The 24,927-nt window shown below is 33.1% G+C and overlaps 1 protein-coding gene across 1 annotated transcript; it reads right to left on the bottom strand.

Annotated features, from left to right (window-relative positions):
* Positions 1 to 167: 167 nt before the first annotated feature.
* On the bottom strand, positions 168 to 24,558 carry LOC124371960 (receptor-type guanylate cyclase daf-11-like). Its single transcript, XM_046830328.1, has 9 exons — positions 24,377 to 24,558; positions 21,937 to 22,056; positions 19,609 to 19,821; positions 19,346 to 19,468; positions 15,465 to 15,717; positions 14,182 to 14,395; positions 12,115 to 12,333; positions 10,768 to 10,859; positions 168 to 5,184 (listed from the first exon to the last, which is right to left on the bottom strand). The coding sequence occupies exons 1-9, from the start codon at positions 24,556 to 24,558 to the stop codon at positions 5,026 to 5,028; spliced, it is 1,575 nt and encodes a 524-aa protein (XP_046686284.1). The 3' UTR covers positions 168 to 5,025.
* Between the last annotated feature and the right edge of the window lie 369 nt (positions 24,559 to 24,927).

Genomic DNA, 24,927 nt, shown 5'->3' with positions numbered 1-24,927 from the left:
ACCAGCTCAGAGGCGTAACTAGGAAATATTTTTAGGGGGATGAGCCTGATTAAAGTGCACACCACACCGAAGAATTTGTGATAAACCTAGAAAATAACATTTACATAAATTAAATTGTCGTAATTAAAATTAAAAAACCTTTCACAGTTGTAATTCAAATAAGTTGTAATCTTGTTATAATTATATATTTCTTTAATTTTAAGGGCTGTGTTTGGATAGGGGGTTTTATCCCTTCTTTTTCTCCCTTAGTAACGCCACTGAACTGGTATACTAGAAATAGTCAGCTCTAGATCACAAGTCATGAAAGATAAGATTCACACGTTCAAAGGACTTAAACATATCTAGTATGAGTAGCAGTTACCACTAAAATAACAGGTAACAACAAGTGCATGTGCTTCTTTGGTGAGTTTATTTATTGTTTTTATCCAAAAAAGGATTAAAAGAAGGATGCCCCCTTGCAGTTGAATTAAGGAACGAGTAACCCACGATCCTTAAATGAAACCCTTTCTCGTAATAGACTTTCTATTGTGACATACTGTGATATTGTGCTGACTTTTGTAACAAATATATTATGTCATTCTCAACTAAATTTCAAAACTTAATGAGGCTGATTAAGATACCAAATGCTATTAGTAGAACGCATTTTACAGCCAAATGCGATCGTGAAAGAAATAAAAACCGAAAAAATTGTAAGGACTGAAAACTGTATAAAAGTAATAAAACGTTAAACGCTGAAATGTTCCGTTTATTAGAAGTCGGCTTTACACTGACTAACTTTTTCTAACCCAAATCACAGCTGTTAAACTTAAAATACTTTTAGGAATTTACTTCCAGGGATAAACATATGAGAGGCTAATTTTTAAAACACGACTAATACGATCCAAACTGCTATAAATTGTTTTATATTTTACAAGTTTTTCGAAAAAATATCAAATTTGTTTATACCATTGGTTAAAAGTTTAAAAAATATGTAATTTGCTTGAAAAACTAAAGAGTGTTTGGATGTGTAATAACTATTGACTTTAAAATGGGATACCTCCCATAATGTTTGCACAAAAAGAAGGGAATATTAGTTTTTGAAGTTGACCAATGTTCTAATGCAGTAAAATGTGAGGTCTTTTCACTACTGCTGAGTATCAAAAACTCACATATGACAAGTGACATGACATACCACAGTTTACATTGGTTTCAAAAAGATAGCAGCACATGATGGAGGTAGTAAAGGGGTCTCATATTAGGAGCAAGACTCATAATTGGACTTGAATTAACACTGGTAAATATAACGATACTGGGTTTTTGTACAAGAAAGTAGAAACGCCTGAACTGTAATGACGTACTCCGCGTTGTTTTCGATGTAATTCATACTTTTACTGAAATTGTTTTCTATTATAATATCTGCGTTGTTTATGAAGTTTGACACGGTATATTGTATATTAGACCACGAATTAGGTGATTGAAGTTACGTGTTATTTTGTAAAATAATTCCGTTTGCTTGTATTTTTATTTCTAACAGGAACAATAACAAGGATTAATCTATTAGCTGTAATAAGCACTGGTGTAATACTTCCAATAATACAAAGATCCTAGATCATAATTTTATTTTTCAGAGTCCCATCTAAAATTATAATTAAATCTCTAACACTTGATAACTTTACATTGTAAAAATTCTACATCACTACTCAGCAACAGCTACATTAGAGCTGAATAGGAGATCAACAATCACGTAAACTATTATAGCTATCAAGAAATGGCTTATCTCTTAACTTATAAAATTATAGTATACTGTACTTATATGACATAATTGATTATAAAAATAATGGTAAAAATCAATACAAATATCACAGATACAGCATTTAATCGTAATCAGGTTCTTAAACACTATTTTAAATAGTAATATTATAAAAAGATAAATGATTTTACTACTATGTATAAGTATTTACAAGGACGAAAGATTAATTCTAGTTGATAACCGATATTAAAACAAATAAACTTTGCAGCATTTTGATGAAAATATAAAGTTATAGTAGTCTTATTTTCGTCTCTGGAAACATAAAATTAATATCAAAAGCATTCATTTTGGATTTAGATTTTTTAATACGTATTGCAACTAAATTATGACCTCAGGTAAGTAATTTTACTCAGAAACTAGGAACAAATCGGAAGTAAGATCAGTTATTTTTTTCATGTGAAATACTACATTAGTACTTTAAAGTACATTTGACACAACAATATAATGAAAATAGTATGAAAATAGTGGTATTAAATTACCAACAATGAACTAACGTCTACCAATATACACAACCAATGGTGCCTAAGGTAAGAAGGTATCTACTGCGGACAAAAATACAAAAATAAAATAATTGCAACAAAATTATATAGTTTTAATACTGTGACATGTATCAGGTACAATACTAGGGAGGCCATTTTTAAGTTATGGACCATAATAAAAGTAAATAGTTCTTTTTAATTAAAGCCTTGTTTTAGTGGAGTAAACCTTCATATAACCTTCTATAGGTAACACATTTCCTTCCTGCTACTTGCAAATGGCCTTGTGTCCCACTCCACGTTATAACACCGGTGGCCGATTTTAAAAAAATATAAAGGCGCACATATGGTAATCAGCATTTCGTTTAAGATATCAAGCAAATAGTACAACTAAGCCTTTGAATCCCAATGGTTTAATCCTTAATACACTTTTTGCTAATAGCGGTTCCTGCGCAGTAAAATCCGCCAACTTGATGTTCCTGTAATGAGTCAAGTAACTAAGCAGGAGGTCTTTAAGGTTATTTGCGATCTGAGTGCAAAGAAATCATTGGATAATAACGGCTTGTCAACATGGCTTCTGAAAAGATTCCACAATGATATCGTGCCCCTTTCACTCAATCAATCAATCTTTCATTTAAACCGGCATCTTTCCATATTCTCCCAAGGTTGCAAAAGTGATTCCTATTTCTAACAAAGGAGATTTACAACAACCAAACAATTATAGACCAATACCAATCATGCCAGTGTCAAGTAAAGTTTTTGAGTAAATTTTCATGCGCAGAATGGTCGTTCGCACAAAATTTTTTTCATAGCTCAATTGTCCAAAAATGAAAATCAATTGTTGACGCAATCCTCCACTTATTGGAAATGATTATGAGCAACTTAGATAAGCACAATATGACATTACGTGTCTTTATAGCCTTGTCCAAGGATTTCGATTGTGTTGTCATAATATCCTCCTGGAACAATAATGAACTTATTAGTCATTGGAGCGATTTCTCGTATAGTCAACTTTTGAGATACGAAGTCCTCAGGGATCAATTCTCAGCCCTATCTTATTCCTGAAGCATGTAAATGATTTGAATTCTCTCATTAGAATTGAAAAAATTGTCCACGACTCTGTTTCAATTACAATGAAATTTAGCAAATTATTATTTATTAATTTGAAGGAATCAACACTTACATTAAATACTTTGAAGATAAAAATCTTAAAGTAATTCCCCAAATTCAAACTTCATGGTATTTTAAAGAAGTGCCGCTCTGAATTTTAGCCGTCAGACTACAGTAATAGACCATACTATTGAAGAAGCCGGCTTCACTAAATTTCTCGGAATGCCGTTAATAACGAGCTGATGGGGACTAGTAACGTTCATGTTGGTATAGTTAGTAAAAAGGTGTCATTAGGAATACTTGCTTAGATTACTTTCTGAACATTGTCCAAAGGAGGTATTGCTTATAGCTTTATACGGTCTGATTCAATGCCATCTGCAATATTGCATTGTTTTGTGGGGTAGCTGCTCACAGGCTAATTTCAATCGTATATAATTTCTTCAGAAAAACACATACTGATTATTGACAACGATAAATTTATGAAGCAGTGCCGTAATGGCTTTCGGAAACTAGGATTGCTAACACTGGAGGATCTGTACGTTAAGAAATATGCACTTTTATTTAACATTAAAAGCCACCCGATACAAGGTGGGTGTACACGGATTACAACACCGGATAAAACATGTGTACAGAACAGTACCTCACAGGTTGGCAACTATAGCCCTACTCTCTCAGGGTGTCTCCATACTAAATATAATTTCGAACGGCATTCGATTTGAAAATTCTGAAAGAACATTTAAATCAAAATTAAGACGCTTTTTAGTTTCGAAAGTTTTCTACTCGTTGGACGAGTTCATGTGTACTACACTCGTGTTGTGGGTGGGGGGGAGGGTAGTATCGTCTCCCCGTAATCGTAGTACTTACTGATATGCTATAAAATAATATGTCCCAGAGCACGTGATTTGATTTCGTGCTTTGTATACTTCAGTTTACTTTGGACTCCTATCATATGGATAATTATTTATTTCGCCTAGAAGACATGACAATCCATATTTCAGTGTTCATTTTGTGTTAAAGGCCTTGCAACACAACTTTCATTCATTACAATAGGAACGTTGCAGCCTGCTTAAAAGAGAAAATGCATAGAGGGAAGACAGTTTGGCAAAGCGGAAAGTTATCGCTAATAACATATACGTTTAGTAACGAAATGAGCTTTTTTAATTGTAGTGAACGTATACGTAAGAGTGTTTCTATCAATTAATGATATCATACTTCATCCATTTGCTCATGTAAAAATTGTATTCATATTTATTCTTTCCTCACTAGAAGCCCTCATTTATTATCTCGGAATCTCAGAAAACCAATGCATGTTACAAATCTATGGTTTATAAAAGAATGTTATTTAATACCGTTATTAAAACACCATTTATCACTATCACCAACACTATAGACGCTTTCATAATTGTTGAATGGACTTATACCATTATTGGCTAGAAATTTGCCATTTAAAGTTGTTGGCAAAGTAAAACTTTCATATTCAGCAGCAACTTGATTCATTCTGAAGCGATGACAGAGGACAGTAGACCGTCGTATTCAATGGTTACCGAAAATATTAATTTTCTGAGAGAACAATGAGAATCTGCGCTCGCACATCTCTATGTCGGTGTTGGGGGCGAGGAGGCTGCCGTCCAGACACCGAACATCCTGATACTATGGCGGCAGCAGCTCCTCGTCTTGTGGAGTCGGAGTACCGATGATCTGCAGGAACTCTGGGATGTAGGTGCAGTCTTCGGTGAACTCGATCTCGGTGCTCGAGCCAACGCCTCCCTCTTTTCCCGTCAGCCAGTATGTGTTCATGATACCCTTGCCCTGCAACAAGACGTCACTGAGGAATTTGAAGGTTTTCAAACCAGCGGTTAGCCAGAAATGTATAGAAATATTCTTCAGTAGCCTCTAAAACTCATTGACTCTTATAGCAGCAATCGGGTTGGTGTAATTGTTTCATGTTATTCTGTTGTTAAACGTTTTTGTGTATGCATAGTGTTTTGTAAGAGTTCGAAAGGACATCAGGAAATAATACTAGAGACATCAAAAAGCAAAAACTTTCACATAAACATAAAGTCGACATGCGTTTTAATACAAAATTACATCTTATAAGACTTTTGATACGAACAATGTAGATCTTCTCATTTATATTAAACTACTGAAACATGTAAAAGCAAAACATAACGTAATTTTTATTTTTGAACTAACGGCTGTTAAAAGTTTTCCAAACTAAATTACTAGAATAAAAAAAAAATTAAAGAACAATATTAAATTTTATAATTTAAATATGAATATAATGGACAGATTGACAATAAAACACACAGTCTACACATGAAGCGAGATAAGATATATTATGATTGAATGGACTATTTGTCTTCTACGTATGTTTCTACAAATTTCTGAAGGTGTGCCAGCCTCTAAAAAACCCCTGTATAAACCTAATCAACTAGTTTAAGAAGTATTGCGATGTAGACGGATATATCCGTCCAGCTCCGTCAGCCGAGCAGATAAGAGCTTGCGTCTTATCTCTCCGTAGTACAAAGTCGCTTCCTGCATCGACGAGATTCGACTCGTTTAGCAAATTAATATTCAACGAGTATTCTTGTTTAAAAAATTTTAATAATGCCTGCAATCTGCAGCGTCTGTAGTGTGACGTGCGAAAGTGACAGTAGTGAAGTGAAGTGTTGTGTGCTAACTGCAAACGGTGCTACCATTTGCAGTGTATTAAAGACGACGTAGATGTTAAGAAAACAAGATCTGCAAGTAAGGAATGGCTCTGCAAAGAGTGTAGAAAGTCTGCCTCAGCAACCAGCAGTATCAGCTCGTCAGCATCTTCGAATCTAACCAAGGAATTCCTCATCCAAGTGTTAGATGAATTTAAGAAGGAGGTGTTTGGAGAGAGATCCAGATCTTCAGAAAAGAAGTAAGTGATATTAAGACTTCAATTGAGTTTTTATCTGATGCTGTGGACAAGTCCAGCATAGTAATGAAGGCCATCCAAACAGACCTGACGGCTATGAAGAAAGAGAACTAGAATTGAAGAAAAACAAAACAACATGCTACAGAGTGAGGTAGACGGGCTTAAGGAGCGTCTCAGGTCCCTTGAGCAGTATACAAGAAGAACAAACATTGAGGTGAGTGGAATCCCTGAAACTCCTAAAGAAGACATCATCCAGATCGTCCAAGACTTGGGAGCAACGCTGGGCGTGGCAGTGGAGGAGAGCCAGGTGATGGCGGCGCACAGAATACCGTCGTACAAGCGCGACAGAGTCCCGTCACTGGTCGTCCAGTTCCAGAGCAAGATCACCAGGGACGCCTGGATCTGCAAGTACAAGGAGAAGAGGACCATCACTGCCAAAGACGTCAACGCAGCCTACCCTGCCAACAAGATCTACGTGAACGAGCATCTTTCTCCAGAGAACAAGCTCATCCTATCCAACCTGAAGAAGAAGTGCAAAGACATTGGCTACAAGTATGCGTGGTGTCGGGATGGAAAATTTTTCGCAAGGAAAACTGACGGAGAAAGATGCACGAGAATCCACAGCTACAGTGACATTGACAATCTCAAGTAAGTTGTAAAGTGAAGCCACAACAAAGGACAGAAGCTTTCTTTAAATGTAGTCTAAGATTATTATCTTTTAAATAGTACCATATAAATTTACTGGAAAAAAGTTTAGTTTTATCCTATATTTTTGGCTCCCCTTATGAGTACTGAAAACACACAAATTTTTAATTCTCTAAAATGCGATTTCTTTTCGTCTCACAGTAATGAAGATAACTTATTTTTCATATATGCCAACATTAGAAGCATGAGAAAAAATTTTAACAACTTCTTATTAGAATTATGCCAATTAGAAAATAAAATTGATTTTATAGTATTAAGTGAAGTATGGATCAGTAGTAATGAAACTAGCTTATACACAATTGAGGGCTACGACATGTTTTATCACTGCAATGACAATTACAGGGCTGGAGGCGTTGTCTGTTTTGTAAAAAATAATATTAATGTTACACAAATTTACAACGTAAATATGCAAACGGCTGACGTACTTTTACTTGAAATAAAACTTAACAAATATACTTCAATTTATTATGTATGTATAGGTTACATGAATTCTCAGAAAATACTTTTTACACGGAACTAGAAGTCATATTGTCAAATATAAACAAAAACGCTATTATTATTGGAGATATTAACATTAACTTGTTAGACTTATCATCCACACACACACAACACTATTTAAGTTTAATGAATAATAACGGTTTTGCATCTATAATTAAACACTCCGACTAGAATTACGCAAACGACACAGTCTTTGTATTGACCACATTTTTATAAAACACAGAAATATAAACACATTTAAATATGCAACTTTTGATATAAATATCACAGATCACTACATTATAGGACTAATCATGGAACAAAAAGAAGTTAGCTTATTGAAAACAAATAAAAATCTCAGCTTGCAAACAAAAACAGTAGTTGACTATGATAGTATTAGCCTTCAGTTAAAAAATGTTAATTGGGATGAGTTTTACACAATGAATAATGTTAATGAATGTTACGATAAGTTTCACGAAACACTAAGCAATATTGTTAACAATAATACAAAGTCTCAAAGTAAATGTGAAAAGATAGATAAAGCTAGAACTAGAAGTCCTTGGATAACTAACAATTTGTTAAAAAAACATAGAAAAAAGAAGAAAAGTTGTATAAAATATCAAAAAAAAAGGCCATACGATACACATTTTTTAACTTACTATAGTACATTTTGTAAAGATTTAAAAAACAAAATCGATTTTAACAAAAAATGAATATTATTCTAATAAACTCTCCAATTGTAATGGAGACGCTTCACAACAATGGAAAATAATAAACAACTTAACTGGAGGCCGGGTGGTAAAAACCGTGGACAAGCTAATACTTGAAGACGGTACAATTCTTGTAAATCCGGAAATGATTGCTGAAGAGGCTAATAAACATTTTGTAAACATACAATCACAAATAGGCACAAACAATATCGTTCCACGTACACAATATAAGTATCCCCAATCCAGTTTGAACTCTTTATTTTTAAGCCCAGTAACAACAAATGAAGTAAGAAATATAATTAGCAGTTTTAAAGAATAAAAAATCCTCGGGATATGATAGCTTCAATATAGTTTTAGTCAAACGTATTGCAGATGAAATTGCTCCATTACTCTCCTATATTATCAACTTGAGCTTTACCACAGGAGTATTTCCAAACAAATTAAAGCTTAGTATAGTTGTGCCATTATTAAAACAGGAAAATGTTCACAATGTAAATAATCTAAGACCCATAAGCCTGTTATCAGTATTTTCTAAAATAATTGAAAAAGCCATGAGAATCAGATTAATTAATTACATAAGCAAAAAAATTCATTATTAAGTAACAACCAATTTGGTTTCATAAAAGGAAAATCCACGGAGGACGCACTAATAAAAGTAACTGATAGCATTTATAGTAGTATTAATCAAAATAATAAAATAACAGGTGTTTTTATTGATTTCAAAAAAGCATTTGATTTAGTAAGCCATGACACTTTATTAGAAAATGATGAGAGCGATGGGTGTAAGAGGTGTGGCTTTGGACTGGTTTCGAAGTTACCTTACAGGCCGCACTCAGAGGGTGAAGGTCGGCAACAGCCTTAGCCCGCCACTACCGGTCACTGTAGGTGTGCCTCAAGGAGCTGTACTTTCAGCAAATCTGTTCCTGATCTTTATAAATGATCTCATCTCTCAAAATTTTCTTGGACAAGTAAACGCTTTTGCGGATGACATTGCGCTATTCTATTCGCATAGCAACATTAATGTAATTTGGGAAAATATAAACACAGACTTGAAAACTTTGAGAAATTGGTGTACATTAAATAAAATGGAATTAAATGTCAGCAAAACAAAGTATGTAAATTTCGATTTAAGAGGCTTTGACTTTGAAAAAAATATTTTATATCACGATTACACATGTACAAATCGATTAATCGATTGTAACTGTCAATCTATAGAAAAAGTCAAATTTGTCAAATATTTGGGAATAACTTTAGATGAAAAAATAACTTGGCAACATCATATTATTGCATTACATAAATCTATTTCCATCAGTATTCGAAAATTTTATTTTTTAAGGAATTTTTGTAATGAATCTCTTTTACGATCACTTTATTTTGGGTTAATTCAGTCACGTATCCAATACGGAATAATTTGCTGGGGAAATGCTTCAAAATACCTGTTAAATAGACTGAGAATAACACAAAACCATTATTTGCGAATAATCTTAAACAAACAAAAACAAGAAAGTTCATTTCCGTTATTCGTTTACATTAAATATTCTACCTGTTCAACATCTTTTTGTATTCAAAGTCCTAAGATTATTTTACATTAGAAGCGGAAATCAGGGGACAAACAACCTTTATTACTCTACAAGAAACACTCAAAAAATAACTTATAGAATTCCAAAGGTCAACAAAACTGTGCTCAGACAATCATTTCTTTATAATGGACCCAAGTATTTCAACCAATTGCCGCTTAAAACAAAACAAATTAGCATTGTTAAATTATTTTCAAAAAAATTAAAAGAATGGCTTTTTCAAAAATAAGTGCATTGAGTTCTTAAACTCCTTTTTAGTCTAGTTTTGTACTTATATATGTATGTGTATAAAAAAAAAAAAAAAAAAAAAAAAAAAAAAAACCCAACAATAATAATAGTATTCTCATAGTTTCATTTTATTATTTATTTATTCTCTCTTTTTTTTTAATTATAACCAACTACAAAGTCTTATGTTAAAAACACTACAGATATACACATATATATTATTTTGTATAAGAAGATAATACTTTGGAAAAGACCTATTTAGTTTAAGAAGAAATGCTTTGTATTTTTGTTTTTTATTTAGTTTGTTTTCTTTTTTAGTTATATTAGATGCATGGTGTTATTTGGACGCTGCGGAGAGCTCTTAGTTCTTAGTTTTTAAAGTAGAACTGGACTCAAATTTGTTAATTTCTTTTTGAATAGATGTATATTTTTTTCATGCTGGTCGCTTACTTGATACTGACCAGCATTATTTCCTGGGTTATAAAAGTGTTACTTTAAAAATTATTTTATTGATGGAAATAAATCATTTATTCATATTAAAGGCAATCCGCTTTTAAAATACGTTAGGTCTTTGCAATGTTCTACGATGCAACCGATTTAAAAGTGTTTTGTTAACATGGTTTATATTTTGATATTATTGTTAATTAAATATTTAATAATATTTTTATCATAACTTTTACCAAGATATGTATATTGTATTAGATAATGGCTATCTGAGTACGAAACAGAAAAAACTCACAATTACTTTTAATATTTGATACCATATTCTCAGATACTAAAGTAGATCCCCCACCTTGATCTCCATCTGACCTCTCAACTCCATGTAGAAGCCGCCCTCCAATTCCAGGTAATCTTTGGTCTCGCTGGTCATGTGGATCTTCATTGCTGCAACATAGGTACAGTAATAGGTCATTTGCTTAATGGAACATTGCTTGATTTGTGGAAACATAAAAAAACAAAACAAAACAAAGTAGACATGCCTAATGACATGGTGCAGATTAAATCTTTACTTATATAATATTTATAATACTCCTCCACTACGGCAAAAATATTCAATTCAATCCAAGATTAATAGTTTTACTTGTGTTGATTTATATATTATTCTGAATGAGAGAAACGGGATGGCTACAAATAGTTAGATTATTGCTGTATGATCAGGTGACCGCCCATATTGTCCCTAATTGGTCGAAACAATACAACCTACCCCTACCGGTATAATTGGGTACGGAGGAGCGTGAGCCATAGTGATCCTTGATAGAAGTCTCTCCAGTTTGCTCGTCAATTGCCCACCCTCTCAAAATAATTCACTGATTTTGCCTCATAATCGACACGTGCTTTGTTGCTCTCCTCGTCACACGTTTAAATGTATTAGTGTAGGGAACGCTGGGATCAAGACTGATGGATCAAACGAAGCATTCGACTGGGTGAGTCATCCACACCTTTTGGATTGTCTGAGGGACCTTGGGTTGGATAGCATGTCATTACAGTGGTTCTTATCTATCTCAAAGAGAGCAGTATGCCCAGGTCGAAGGCACCCGTTCATTCCTATTTCGTTATATATTATATACATATATATAAACATATATATCTAAACCTAAAACCTTACTCATTTTACTTTAAAATACTGCTCTAGTGATTTCTTAATTATCTTTTTTTTAATAGAGTAATTTTTTAATTTCAGTAGGTGTAAAACGTAAATTATATGGAAAATATATAAGTGATACTAACCTAAAAGGTAATATACATGATAGTTTTAAGCCTAGTTTATATAAAAATGTTCTCTGAGAAATACGCCCGACAATTTTTGACAGTATAAAAACTAGAATTGGAAATGGTAAATTTTTTTATGATTAATTGGCTCATTAATAGTGTGAGGATTTGTCTCAATTTGTTGTATTTTGTTTTTATTAGTATTTGGGTATACTGATTGTTTTAAAATCAATAATCTCTATGGAGAAAACATTACATACAAAATGTTTAAGGATAAAACTACTGATTGTACCAATATATATTAGGTAGTTTAAATTATTAAAAACTAGAAATTATGAACATAAAATATACAATATGAAATCTATAAATCTAAAGTCCACAAAAATTAAAAGGCTTCTGATTTAAGAAGTTAACTATTGTCAAAGTTTACCTTCCCCTGTGGATTCCATACGAGAAGCAGTGTTGACAGTGTCGCCGAAGAGACAGTAGCGCGGCATGGTGGTACCTACGATGCCGGCGACACAAGGTCCAGTGTTGAGTCCCACCCGGACTTCCAGGGACTCATGAGGTCGGTGAGGAATCCGGAAGTGTTCCAGACTAAACAACAGGTCCAGTGACATCGTGGCAACCTCTGCAGCGTGCTTGTTGCCTGGAACAGAACTTAAGGGAAACACCTCATTTATAAGTGTTTATTTACTATAGTAACTTTTTAGATTTCATGTATTTGTATATCCGACTCAATCTACTTTCATTCTGAAACTATATTCCGATCCAAAGAATCTTATTTGGGTGACAATTTTTAAGCTATATTCCTCCTATACGAGTCTATTACAGTGGAAAACAATGCCCAGTAAACGTTATCAATCAGTAGTTTATTTTAAGTAGGTTTAATAGAATTTGGCCTATTGCAATCACACTTATGTGGCATTTTTTTTATTTTCTCAGATTATTAGCCTAAATAAAAAACCACCATAATCGAAAATTTTTAATACTCTGTTTTCAAATCTTATGCACACTGAAAGGATCCTGGAAACTATAAGAAGTACAGCAAAGATTAAATATCATACCAACACAAGACCTGTAAACCAATGTGGATAAGTTACCTAGTTATTGGTTGCGTCGTTAGCTTGCTGCGCTCAATAAGCTGTTACAGGTATCTTATTAGTCTTTATAATAAAACTCTAAAAATATAATTTTTCCATGAAACCTTCATTATATTTCTTCTAGTTCTTAAATATTACAATAATACAATTTTTAAGACAAACAAGTAAGAGGTGTAGGGTTCGGATCAATTAAAAAAACCAACGAATTATCTGTTTACTTAATGAAACAAAATTCAATTTGTACTAATTTCGTAAATATCACTCATTTTGTACTACGCGGTTTTCGTCAAACGATTCATAAATATTCGTTTTGTTTATCATTGTTTGGAGGAAATTTTTATTCTACTGTTCGGAGGTTGTTACAACTAACTGGCATTTCGCTGCGCATACTGTTGGTATCAGATGTTTAGTGAAAGATAAGTTATCTGACAAGGCTAGTTTACAAGATACTGATTAGCTCAATATCAGTTTAATTTTTAATTGTTTCACATTTTATAATCTTATAAAAATATAAAAAGAATCACAAAAAATAATTAAATAACTTAATTAAATTTGTAACACAAATTATACTACTCAAAATAAAAAAGCCGTTGGCCGCACGTCCATCGTCTTGAATAATATTTTAGACTTAGATTTTTCTGGATGAGATCAGTACAGAGATAGAGGACCTCAAGATTTCTAGTCATGTAGTCCAGAAAGTAAAACGAAGAAATTACCAGGATTTTATCAGCAAAATCCAAATAGTTTACTATCCTTTCAAGCCAAAAACAAATTTTTTTCGTTGTTTTGCATTTTTCGCGTTAGTAAAAATGTAAAACTTAAAGGATATCTTATTTCACGAGACGAGGTGTAAGTTTAAGTAGAATCTTCTCTGACTCTTAACCTGGGGACCAACGGTTTAAAGATGACTTCCGAACCACCGCTATTGGCCAGTTTAGACGGGCTGTGCGTAAGAAAAGGATCCCTTAGCCGTCACCCATCCAAGCAGCAGCCACTTTTGACTCAGCTGTCTTACAATATCCATCGTACACGCTACAAACCGTTCTTCGCAAACGGCTTAGTATGTGGATAAAGATTTCTTCCTTTTTTATTTTCATACCGTTCCATAAAATTCCTCAATATAGTTTTTAGCATTACACGATTTAAAAGTGGTAATGTTGTTTGAATCAGGATAGGTCGAAGCCTCTGTCCTACTTCTGATTTCAGTATCAAACAATATGGTATAGATCGGTTAAATGTGTTGTTGTATCAACAAAATAATATTAGGTGACATATCAACAGAGATAGAGAGGACACTGTCAATGCCCTAATTCAATACTTCACTAAATAATAAAGCACCGCTTTTGTTTTTCCATTGTTGACCATGTAGGAATCATTACAATACACGCACGTACCATTCTTCTGCGGCAGCCCGCTGACAACCATGTAGGAGTCTCCGATGGTCTCCACCTTGTAGACGTCGTACTTTTGGATGCGGGAGTCAAAAAGGCGGTACAGATTGTTGAGCATGTTGACCACCTCCATAGGGGAGCTCTTGGCAGAGATCCTCGTGAAGCCTACTATGTCACTGAAGTACACCGTCACACTCTCGAAGTTCTCAGCTACAACCTGCACCAGCCAGGCATGACTAGTGGAACAAAGTTTTAAGGTTGATCTCCATAAGGAAACATTCTTATTATAGTGCTATCATTCATATCAGATATCTACTTGAAAAATGAATAATGATAATACATGTAGAATATACATCGACAAAATTTTGTATACTACAGAAAAACATACGAGAATATAGTTTTCCTCTCTAATATTTAAAACTTGTCCCAATATAAATATCACAAGTTTAAAATATAGATTTCAAAATAATTTTCTACAATTATTGAAATATTTGAAGGTCGCATTATTCAACAGTGCAAGGAAAACTTTCAGTTAGACCCCTAAAAACTCAAAGATGGAAGAAATATTTCTCAAATAATTAAATTAGAATAATTAAATTTTGTGTTTATTTTAAACACAAAATTTTTAACGTAATAATATATTTTTAATATAATGAATATATTAATGTGTATATTTAAAATTTTTCTGAGAATAAACTATTTAATTTAGTTTGAATCATAATGGCGACTTTTAACAGGTTTCTTTAAACAAAGGACGCTACTTTTACAAGCTATGATGATAGATGCAGCCATCTTAAGTTTTGTAATTCTGAGTTTTTTCTGAATTTTTGAAGGTTATGTGGTACACTATTTTGAACTGCTCTATTCTTAAGAATAAAACTGTGAAATATATTTTAAGATAACTTTGTTTGTAATGGGATGATTACCTTCTAAGACTGTCGATTACTCTGGGAATTATTATTCCAGTTCGTTTGCCGGAATAAAGTGTAATATATACTCCTGAGAACAAAATAGTTAAAATTGTGGCCAAATGTCTCCCTTACGCTTTGAAAATTCTATCCAATTTGGAAGTGGCGGATGTGAAAATAGTCGCCGCTATTATTATAGCTCCTAAACGTTGCGCTTCAACTCAAGGATAACAAAGACCAGACGCTATTATGATTATTTTGACAGTTTGAAATTTATGGGGTATATCAAATCTTTTGTCATAACCCGCATAATGGCGCAGTAAAGTCTTGTGTACTTATTCTTATATAGTGAATTACAAAAAATGGCAACTCACTTACTTGCTTGTGTTGCTTCAGTTGCCGTATAACAGGCAGGGGCAGCATCTGGCTGAGAAGACAGTCGCTCTTCCGCTTCTCCGTTCGCAGTTGGACGGTGCGGCGGACCAGGGTGTTGGCATACGTCTGTATAGTGTGGGTAGCGTGAACCACCAACAAGACGATAATCACAGACACCAGGAGGATCACAGAGAGGAGGGAAACCGTCAGCGTCCGGTCCCGAAAACTGGCGGAACGCCACTTGGACACCTGCAGGCTGAGAACAGAGTATCAGTGTTGTGTTGGGTGGTCTGCAATACTAGGATACTATAAATAAAGCGTCACAAAGTTCACTACGAATAAAGTTATGATAATTGCCAAATTCTCTTTGATGCAATACCTCTTAGACCTAAGGTAGCGGCAGTTTGTAATGTTAGAGTACGTTTGGGTGCACCAACAGAAGCACTATGGTGATCATTTTAATAAGATTAAATATTGGTCAGTGTCCAATCCCGGTATCTGATGGCGTACCACTTGGATATATTCTAGTTGAAGATCAAAATATTAGCTAAGAATTTTATGGCTTAGGTGGTATTCAATACCAAAGTACCAAGTATGAGACCGGGGTTTTGAACAGCATGCAAGCTTCAACAGGATTAGCAAGAGCATTACAGGCTATTGCCCAGTCCCCGTCTCCAATTAGGCACCACTAGGTTAAATTTTAGCACGCAATCAGAATATATACTACGTTTGTATTGTATAGGTATTAACATGAGGAGTATGATGGAAAAAGCTTCAACTGAACCACCTGTGTTTACTTATACTCTAAGTATCTGGGTACGAGCCACTTTCATTTACTGACATTGAACAAAACTTCGTTAACAGTGTACGAATTTAATGTCGCTCAATAAATAGGTTTAAGCTAATACTGAAGGTTACTAAGATGTTCTTCATACCATGTTATTGGTTCTTCTTATGGAAGAAATAAATGTGTAATGGCACCCATAAGGATGCTCGCTGTGTTATCGTTTTTGTTGGGGGAATTAGGCAATCCATCAAATAGCCCATAAGAATTTGCAAGTAAATAATAAGAACTCAAAATATACCCTTGCTAGCTGAAAATTCCATGTGGAAGTTTTCCTCGAGCCACTGCAAGCATAATATGCCACTATGTTAAGGGAATCAATTTCGAGTGTAATTTGAAGCTGTTGGAAAATGTTCTTGAGATCTGTCAAGATATTCGACAGGGTTAAGTTCTCGGGCCTATTTTCTCCCTTTATAAATTACCTATCTTTATCGCTCAATGTATATGACTCAAAAGTCTCCTTATTTGAAGATTTATTCCTCCCACTTTATGTAAAACATCAGCTAGAACTTGAAATGAAATCCATTATAGAGCCTAATTCACTTGTTCAATGGTTTTAGAAAACTCCGTTGTTACTAGATATAAATAAACCATGTACGATTGATAATAAAATAAGTAACATCAATGTTCAAAAGGAACTTGCCATTGGTGATCTGCAATTCTGTAATTTTCTCTTATTCACATAAAAAGTTCTTAAACGTGTATTTATCGATAACAACATGAAGTTAAACAACATAAAGTTATAGAATCTCTATTTTACGACAGTTGCCAAAATCTTTTAATCCTGACTTTTTTATTAACTGCTTATTGTGGTTAACTATACCCTTTCGTGCTTACAAAGATCCAATTAGGGATATAAAACACAATTCATTTTATTTTAAAGCTCAAAAAACTGCTATAACCTACTAGTTCTTCTTGCAGACCTCTATTTATGGATGGTAAAATTCGTACACTACCTTCCATTTATATTTTAACTACGGTTTAGTTTTTCGAAATAAATACAAAATATCCGAATATAAGCCTATGTATCATGTGTTTCTGACTACTATTAATATTCCTGTACACATAGAATTTTTCAAGAACCACATTGTGTTTGTAAGACATATGTAATTATTAGTAAAATAAAATTCATAGAATCGATGTACAGATAGTTGCTGGAAAGGAAGTCTTGTATTACAATTCGAGACAAACATCCTCCGGATGTAAGTGGATACGCACATCCGCCCAGACACCGATAGTGAACAGACAGGAAATGCTTGCTTAAGCAGCGGAAATGCTTATATAAAAAAAAAAAACCGTGCGACGATGTAAGGGGCAGCCATGTTGATATGAGAAATTGGTACTTACCAATTATGATGGAGAGATTTGGCAGAGGCGTGGTCAATGAGCTGACGGGAGAATAACATTAAAACTGATGAACAAGGAGGAGAGAAGGAGTTGAGGACGGGAATTCGGAAAGCGACGTTCGGGAGTGCTAGTGCTTTTGTTCGTGTGCGGAAAAATATCTCTAGGCGTACTAAGTGTGAAGTGAAATAAAATGTAAGTAATTTTAGGAACTTAGTATATATCAGGATTCATTGCAATTCCCTATCTATTTAAATGTTTACAATTTCGAAAATGTAAATTCATGTAAATGTTTAGCTATTTTAAAAGAAAGTTTTTCACGTTAGTCCATGCACTCCTATTTATTGCAACACTACAAAATTACTAGTAAATGTTATAATGAATTAAATTAAAAATAAATTGTAATGAATAATTTAATATTAAATATGTCTTCAAAGTATTAAGGTATTAAAATTTGTGCTTAATATGTCGGTTGACGCAATCAATTGTTAATTAAAATTTTTAATCAATTTAATGAGATGTCACAAATAAAATATGTGTTGGTTCATTTGAGGGTATTGTACTGCCAATCTAACCTATTATTAAATCCTCTCACAGCAACCCTTGCTCATAATATGTCACAACCTTCATTTTAAACTAAACCAAACTTAAAAACCTTAAGTTCCTTCAATGCAACTATTTAACGTAATCGCTTAAAAGAAATTATGAAAGGAATGTTATACAAATAAAATTCCTGCTAGAACTAGAATACACTCTTTCTTTGCATAAAAGGGTAAGTAAATACATTAAAAACGGAAATATATAAAACTACACAATAAGATTTGTTTGCGATAAAAAGAACATGGAATTACTTTTATATTGATAAATTATTACAGAGATTTTGCGTTAGTTATACACTCATTCCTTGCTTAAAAGGGTAAGTAAATACATTAAAAACGGAAATTTATAATATTATACAATAAGATTTGTTTCCGATAAAAAGAACATGGAACTACTATTAATATTCCTGTACACATAGAATTTTTCAAGAACCACATTGTGTTCAATGCAACTATTTAACGTAATCGCTTAAAAGAAATTCTGAAAGGAATGTTATACAAATAAAATTCCTGCTAGAACTAGAATACACTCATTCTTTGCATAAAAGGATAAGTGAATACATTAAAAGCGGAAATTTATGAAACTACACAATAAGATTTGTTTGCGATAAAAAGAACATGGAATTACTTTTATATTGATAAATTATTACAGAGATTTTGCGTTAGTTATGATGATATGAATAAAATCAGTAACACATTTCTACGATATTTATAATTGATCCCATTCACGTAAATATTTGAAATTTTATTCCTTAGGTTAGTTTCACTTTAATTATATAGTGCAGATGTATAATTTTTAGTTAATACTGATTCAGGGTGAAATAAACTATTTTAAGATATTTTTAAAGGAACTAATATGTACAACTACACAACCTGGCTTATATTTAAGTCGATAGAGAGTTGTTGTATAAGAAGTAAATTGATCGTCAGCCATGTAATTTTTGAGGGAGGTCGAGATGAAGGGCGTCTTATGGTTTTAATTGGGCAAACCTTGGAACAACATTATTTTAGAAAACATTTATCATTATCAATCTCAATCCATTATTGTCATCACCATGAGCCTCATTATCTTCGCAGATTTTGATTTTCCAACTTACCTAATGTTAGCTATGAGATGGTTCTGGTAGTTTTTTATTAGGTTCACAAACTCGGTCGTATTCTCTAAAATACGAATTGCTTCTTCAAAATCTGATCTGTCCATTTGCGAGTGTGGCGATGATCTGGAAAAGCACAAGGTTCTCTTAAGAACAGTCTTGTAAATAATCACTAAACAACTTATCATAGCAAGTGAATTAGATATGATTGAATCACGATGTTAATATAGATTTATAAATACTCTCGTACGAACAATAACACTTACTTGTTGCTCGCGATCTGCTGGGCGGAGTAGAATCTGACGTACATCTGGTAGAAGTCTGGGTCAAAATGGCAGAAGAGCCTGGCAGAGAACAGATATTGTCTGGCTGCTGTGTCGTGTTTAGAGTGGCCTGGTGCGAGGCTAGAGACCTGATGGAGGGCCAACAGCAGGATATGTTCCGAGGCTATCATCATGTTGTGGTACGTCATCAGAGTCCTGCAGACACATTCACTACTTCAATAGACCAAACTTAGTACAAAACATATATTTTCAATGCAATAAATTGTGGCTGAAACCCTTATTTTAATATTAAGATATTATGCATTCACAAGGAGAGATGAACTAAAAATTTAAAAAGGTTAGGCCAACATATACACCGATGTTGTGTAAAGTTCCTTGACAATGTTAGGTTGGCAGAAAATTTGTATAACTAATATGTTCAAAAGCGACGAACCAGTTGATAATCGAAACCACCATGTTAAATATAGTCAGGGATTCCTATAAATGTTGGATCAGCTAAATTTGGGTGTTGTAAAGATTTCATATATTTTTTGTGTATATTATTTTGAAAGGTATCTCACGAGGAAGACCGCTTTTTAATCAGGCAAACTGTAACTATGCTAAAGCAAAAAGCGTTGAAGATAAAAATGGTAAATCCTTACAGTATCTACATGAATTAATGTCTTTGCGTTAGCAAAGAAGATAGACTTGAAACTTTCCATGAAGTTTTCCATATCAATATAAGATACCTATTCCCTTTGAGTGACATGCATCGTCATGAAACTCGATATTACTTGTATATACATTTAGGCTCATGTAAATGTTATGGTGTATATATTATTGCGATATCATGCAGACATATTGACATGTAGATAGACAAATAAACAGAAAGGAAATTATTCAGAACTCGAGATATATGCTTCGCTAACGCTCAGCCAACTATTATAACTTACATTTGGCTAAAATTTACGTCAGGCAAAAGTTTTAATAGCGAGGGGTGAGCCCAGTCTGCAGTCTTTGAGTTAACGATGGAAGTTTACCAAAGTATTAAGATTGTTTCACTCACGAGCCTTTCCAAAAGTTAAAGCCAGTTTTAATGAACACTGGTAGCAATATGTTGGGGATTATGAAGTTTAGTTCCAAAATTACCCCCCACCCCGGCTTCTTGTACATGTTAATTGTTTGTTATTGATCGTGAAATTGGCCAGCACGTGAGTTAACATGATGAACGCCAATTAAAATTAAATTTAAAACTGATTAGTCAAAAAAATTTATACTAGCGACTTATAAACTGCAAATTTATGAGTAGTCAATTGAGGAATGTTTTTAATTTGCCAGGTTCCAAGAAATGTTTCAAGAACTTTAAGGAAATTAGTAAAATCTTGAAAATCCTGCAACCAAACACTTCTTCGATGTTAAATCAGAGGAGGTTATAGCACTCGAAGATTGAAGAGGACGTGTATATTCACAGTACACTTGTACATTTAATTCATCTCATCTTTTGTAGAATGAATCACATCAGTTTACAGTACACTAAAGAAATAAATAAAATAGATAAAAAGCTCGTGTAATTTGGAGTTGACTCCCAAATAGAACCAGATAAATGTTGTAAACTATTCCATGTAATCTTTTCTTTTATTACTATATATTAAAAACCATTTATCATTTTGAGTGGTCAGTTGGAAAATGTTACAATTATAACTGAGCGTCATTAGTGTGATGAAATCGATGACTTATTTTATCCTTTTAACATAATTTTTTTGAAAGCAATAAAGTTGAAAATTTTAATTACACTACCAGGAATAATAAGCATTTCACGTTGGAAATCTGTATAAAATTTTTAACGATGTCTAAATAAGGACAGTTGAAAATTATAATGTGTATTTTTATAGTTATTGCCTCAGGGAGTAACGTGATTTTTTATTATTTAATTTAAGAAATATATCTGTTTAAAATAATGTTTTCTTTAGGACATTAGATTTAAAAAAAGAATATACCTCCATGTCATACATATCTATCTCCATCAGCTTTTTCATGAAATGGCCGATTATGAAATTCCACTAATTTCTGCTTTAAATTTTTACTCCTCAAGGAGTAATAAAAGTTCTAAATTTGTTTCTTGTTTTAAGAAATGGTATATATGAATGTGGCAAATATGTTCCTTTAAAAAATAAAAATAAAACACCCTTTAAACCGAAAATTATTTGTTCCACTTTAAGATGTAAGTAGAGCACTTCTGTTTTGATGAGTTTGATGTAAAGTGTTTACAGTAAAATAATTTTTGGGTTCACCAACAATGACTGATGGATGATAATGCAGTTCTCGACTTACCTCCAGACCTGGGTAGTTCCCGAGTTGCTTCTGATCAATTCTGACATCCGCTCCAGTATTACAGAGTTGATGCCGGATAATATACTTGAGTTACTCACATCTGTGTGGTTCTCGCTCCCCCTGAAAAGACATGGATCGATAATTGTTCATAGTATTTGAACACTAATGAAGAAATTGTACTGAAATGGAAATTTAAAATCTCAACTTTAAACTACAATTTTTATAAATTCGTGTTATTCATTGATGGAGTGTCTTTCAATGTTTGAATAGATTCTCGTTACCTCTTATTTTAATTTTTATTTGTTATTTCCTAATAGTACATTCTGTATATTTGTTTATGTTTTACTCAGTTTCTTACTTTCATTTTAATCGTACATGTTCCGCACTTCCCTCAATATTCATACGTATCTGTTCTTTTTACAACATGTGTTATCCAATGGCTATAAATATTAGTTCCTTTAATATTCCTTCATATAATTAGTTGAATCAATCGATCATACCCATTACCATAAATGATACTCTTGTAATACTGCCAATTTGGCTGACAGCTAACTACTATCCCATCAAGGACTTTGTTTGTAACACTTCGATATATTGTTTTAAATTCCTTAATATAGCAATTGTTTTTACTTCAGAGACTCAACATATGATACTTAAGCGTGGCAGAATTAATGAAAATTCCACTATAAAGGATATAAAATACCTTTATCATTAACATTTTTATATCTATATACTGTGTTGCACAATGTAGTAATTTAATAGCAACTGCGTATCGTCTTGAAACTTGCAAATTTGAATTATTTATAAGTTAGCGTATTTATTAAATAATATTTATATAAGTATTGTCGTTTCCCTAACTTGTATTATACATGTAATTATTGTAATCAATTGTAGCAATGGCTGCTGCCGTTGGAAATAAATAAATAAATACTTGCGTCTACAAACGGAGATTTCAACAAAATAACAGGTACTTAAAAGGTTAAACCTATTTCAAAGGTTTACCAAACACTCCTGTGGTAAGTGATGCTTATTTTACAGATAATAAAGTTTGCTGATTACTTTAGAAAAATTGCTCTTTGAGTTTAAAGGTATTTTAAGATGCTCTCGACGCACAGAGTGAAACAGATATTATACGTACCGATTAAAGTTGTTGTGCACTTTTTGAAGTGATTAATTCTAATGCCAAGCAATGGATGTACGTTATGCAAGGGAAAAAACTTTCGTTTCGCGTTTCGGAACGTAACGTCACGCGTTTTCGCTCTGTAGCCGCTAGGGAGGGGACTATCACGGCCATTTTTATGCCAGGGAGGGCGTTTCTCTCCGAACAGTGGCTATCCTGGCGAGCGAGTGACCGACCACTGTCACTCCTTGTTGAAGTAACTAACTTTTTGTCTATGGTTTTACAATTTGGACGGAGATTAAATTTTCGCTTCGCGTCACACATGGTTAGGTTTCACAAGTGTTTTCAACGTAGAATGTGAGGTATACCAAAATGTGAACAAACCTTTACATGAACATCCGACCTGAACTGACAAAAGTTGACGTTCATGAAAAATGTGTTAGGGGAGATTAATAGGGAAACATAAACCACAATAGAATACAACATTTTATGAAATAAGGAAAATAACGTAACGCTTCTCTAATCTAGTAGTGTTTACAATGATTTATTTCTAACTATTGGATCTGTTAACTCATTCTATTACAAACCCAAATGTCCGAAATATCAATGTCTTGATTTATCGCAATGTTATAGAGTTTTTCAAGTTACATTACTTAAGCTAATAATAAGAAGAAGATTAGCTTAAGTAAGCTTAAGATTAAGCTGCAATTTAAAAGCTGTAAAAATTAACAAAATTCATAATCCTCTATTAGTAGTTATGTTGGATGTAACACACTAAAAAACTCCCACGCTAATTAATTATTGCAAAAAGACTGTGTAATTTGATGCACAATTCTGGTTTAATAAATATACTAATTACTCATTTATTTATTAATTAATTCATCGTAAAGTAAATGAAATTCATCATTTAATATCAGTATTTAAGCTCATTGCCTTCTAAATTGAATTTTAGCACGGTTAATATTAATTCCTCTTCCAGCTCCTCTTCCTCTTCACTATTAGACTCGTCCTGCCGAGGTTTAAAAATATATTGATTAGATCTTGTCTAGCTAAACAAGCCCTAGTGTAATTTAATAATTGAGAAAAAATTATTGTTATAATCCTTACTCAATTATTTCGGGCATTACCTTAATTCACATAAAAAATCTATTACCTAAAAAATTATTTTAATTCATATTTTGATGAAAAACTGCCTTAAAATCACAACTGTGCAGGACGGCGATTCAAGTCAGTAATCAACAAGGGCTTTATGATATTTTCAGCAAATGATCACAAAGACCGCCAAGTCTGTCAGTGCGACACAGATACTGCTGTAATGACCTGTCAGTCTCCAGATGGCTTACAGTCCTATCTCGTCCTACAATCAACAATGTTCCCTCGAGTCTCTTACTGCACAAGTCGTCTGCACAAGTCTTTGCATGTAGATCCCAGATATTATTGTGTTTTAACGTAGGAAACAACCCATTCATGCTCCATATTGTGGTAGCATTGAGACTGAGCATTGCCCTTTGGTACCTAATGTCATAATGATACTATACATAATTCGCAAAAAAGCATTGAAATCACCAGATAACCATAAACAATCTGACGTAAATGAATTCAGATATGTTCAAATTTGTTTCATGAACAAACCAAGACAAATATAGTAGTTTATCTAGAATAAATTGCAATCCTGTTATTAAGTTACACCGATAAGATAAATTTTCAAACACTCACAAGATATATTGTCAAGCATAAAACTTTACATCCAATATAAAAGTGTGTTTGAGAAGGTAACTATAAAGCTTTAGTAGGTAAATGTAAATTAATATTATATATGACACTACTAGTAGTGTAACTAATCGATTATTTATCCAAGTCGAAAACATTGT

Source organism: Homalodisca vitripennis, unplaced genomic scaffold, assembly GCF_021130785.1.
Source record: "Homalodisca vitripennis isolate AUS2020 unplaced genomic scaffold, UT_GWSS_2.1 ScUCBcl_2281;HRSCAF=6867, whole genome shotgun sequence".
Taxonomy (NCBI): domain Eukaryota; kingdom Metazoa; phylum Arthropoda; class Insecta; order Hemiptera; family Cicadellidae; genus Homalodisca; species Homalodisca vitripennis.
This window is presented reverse-complemented; position numbering and strand designations above follow the sequence as displayed.

Coding starts and splice junctions, on each gene's coding strand:
- LOC124371960 (XM_046830328.1), bottom strand. CDS start 24,558: ATGCTCAGTCTCAATGCTACCACAATATGGAGCATGAATGGGTTGTTT. Junction 22,057..24,376: donor AGCCATCTGGAGACTGACAG/GTCATTACAGCA, acceptor ATGTCTTTTCAG/GGGGAGCGAGAACCACACAG. Junction 19,469..19,608: donor CAGCAGATCGCGAGCAACAA/GTAAGTGTTATT, acceptor GTGCTTTTCCAG/ATCATCGCCACACTCGCAAA.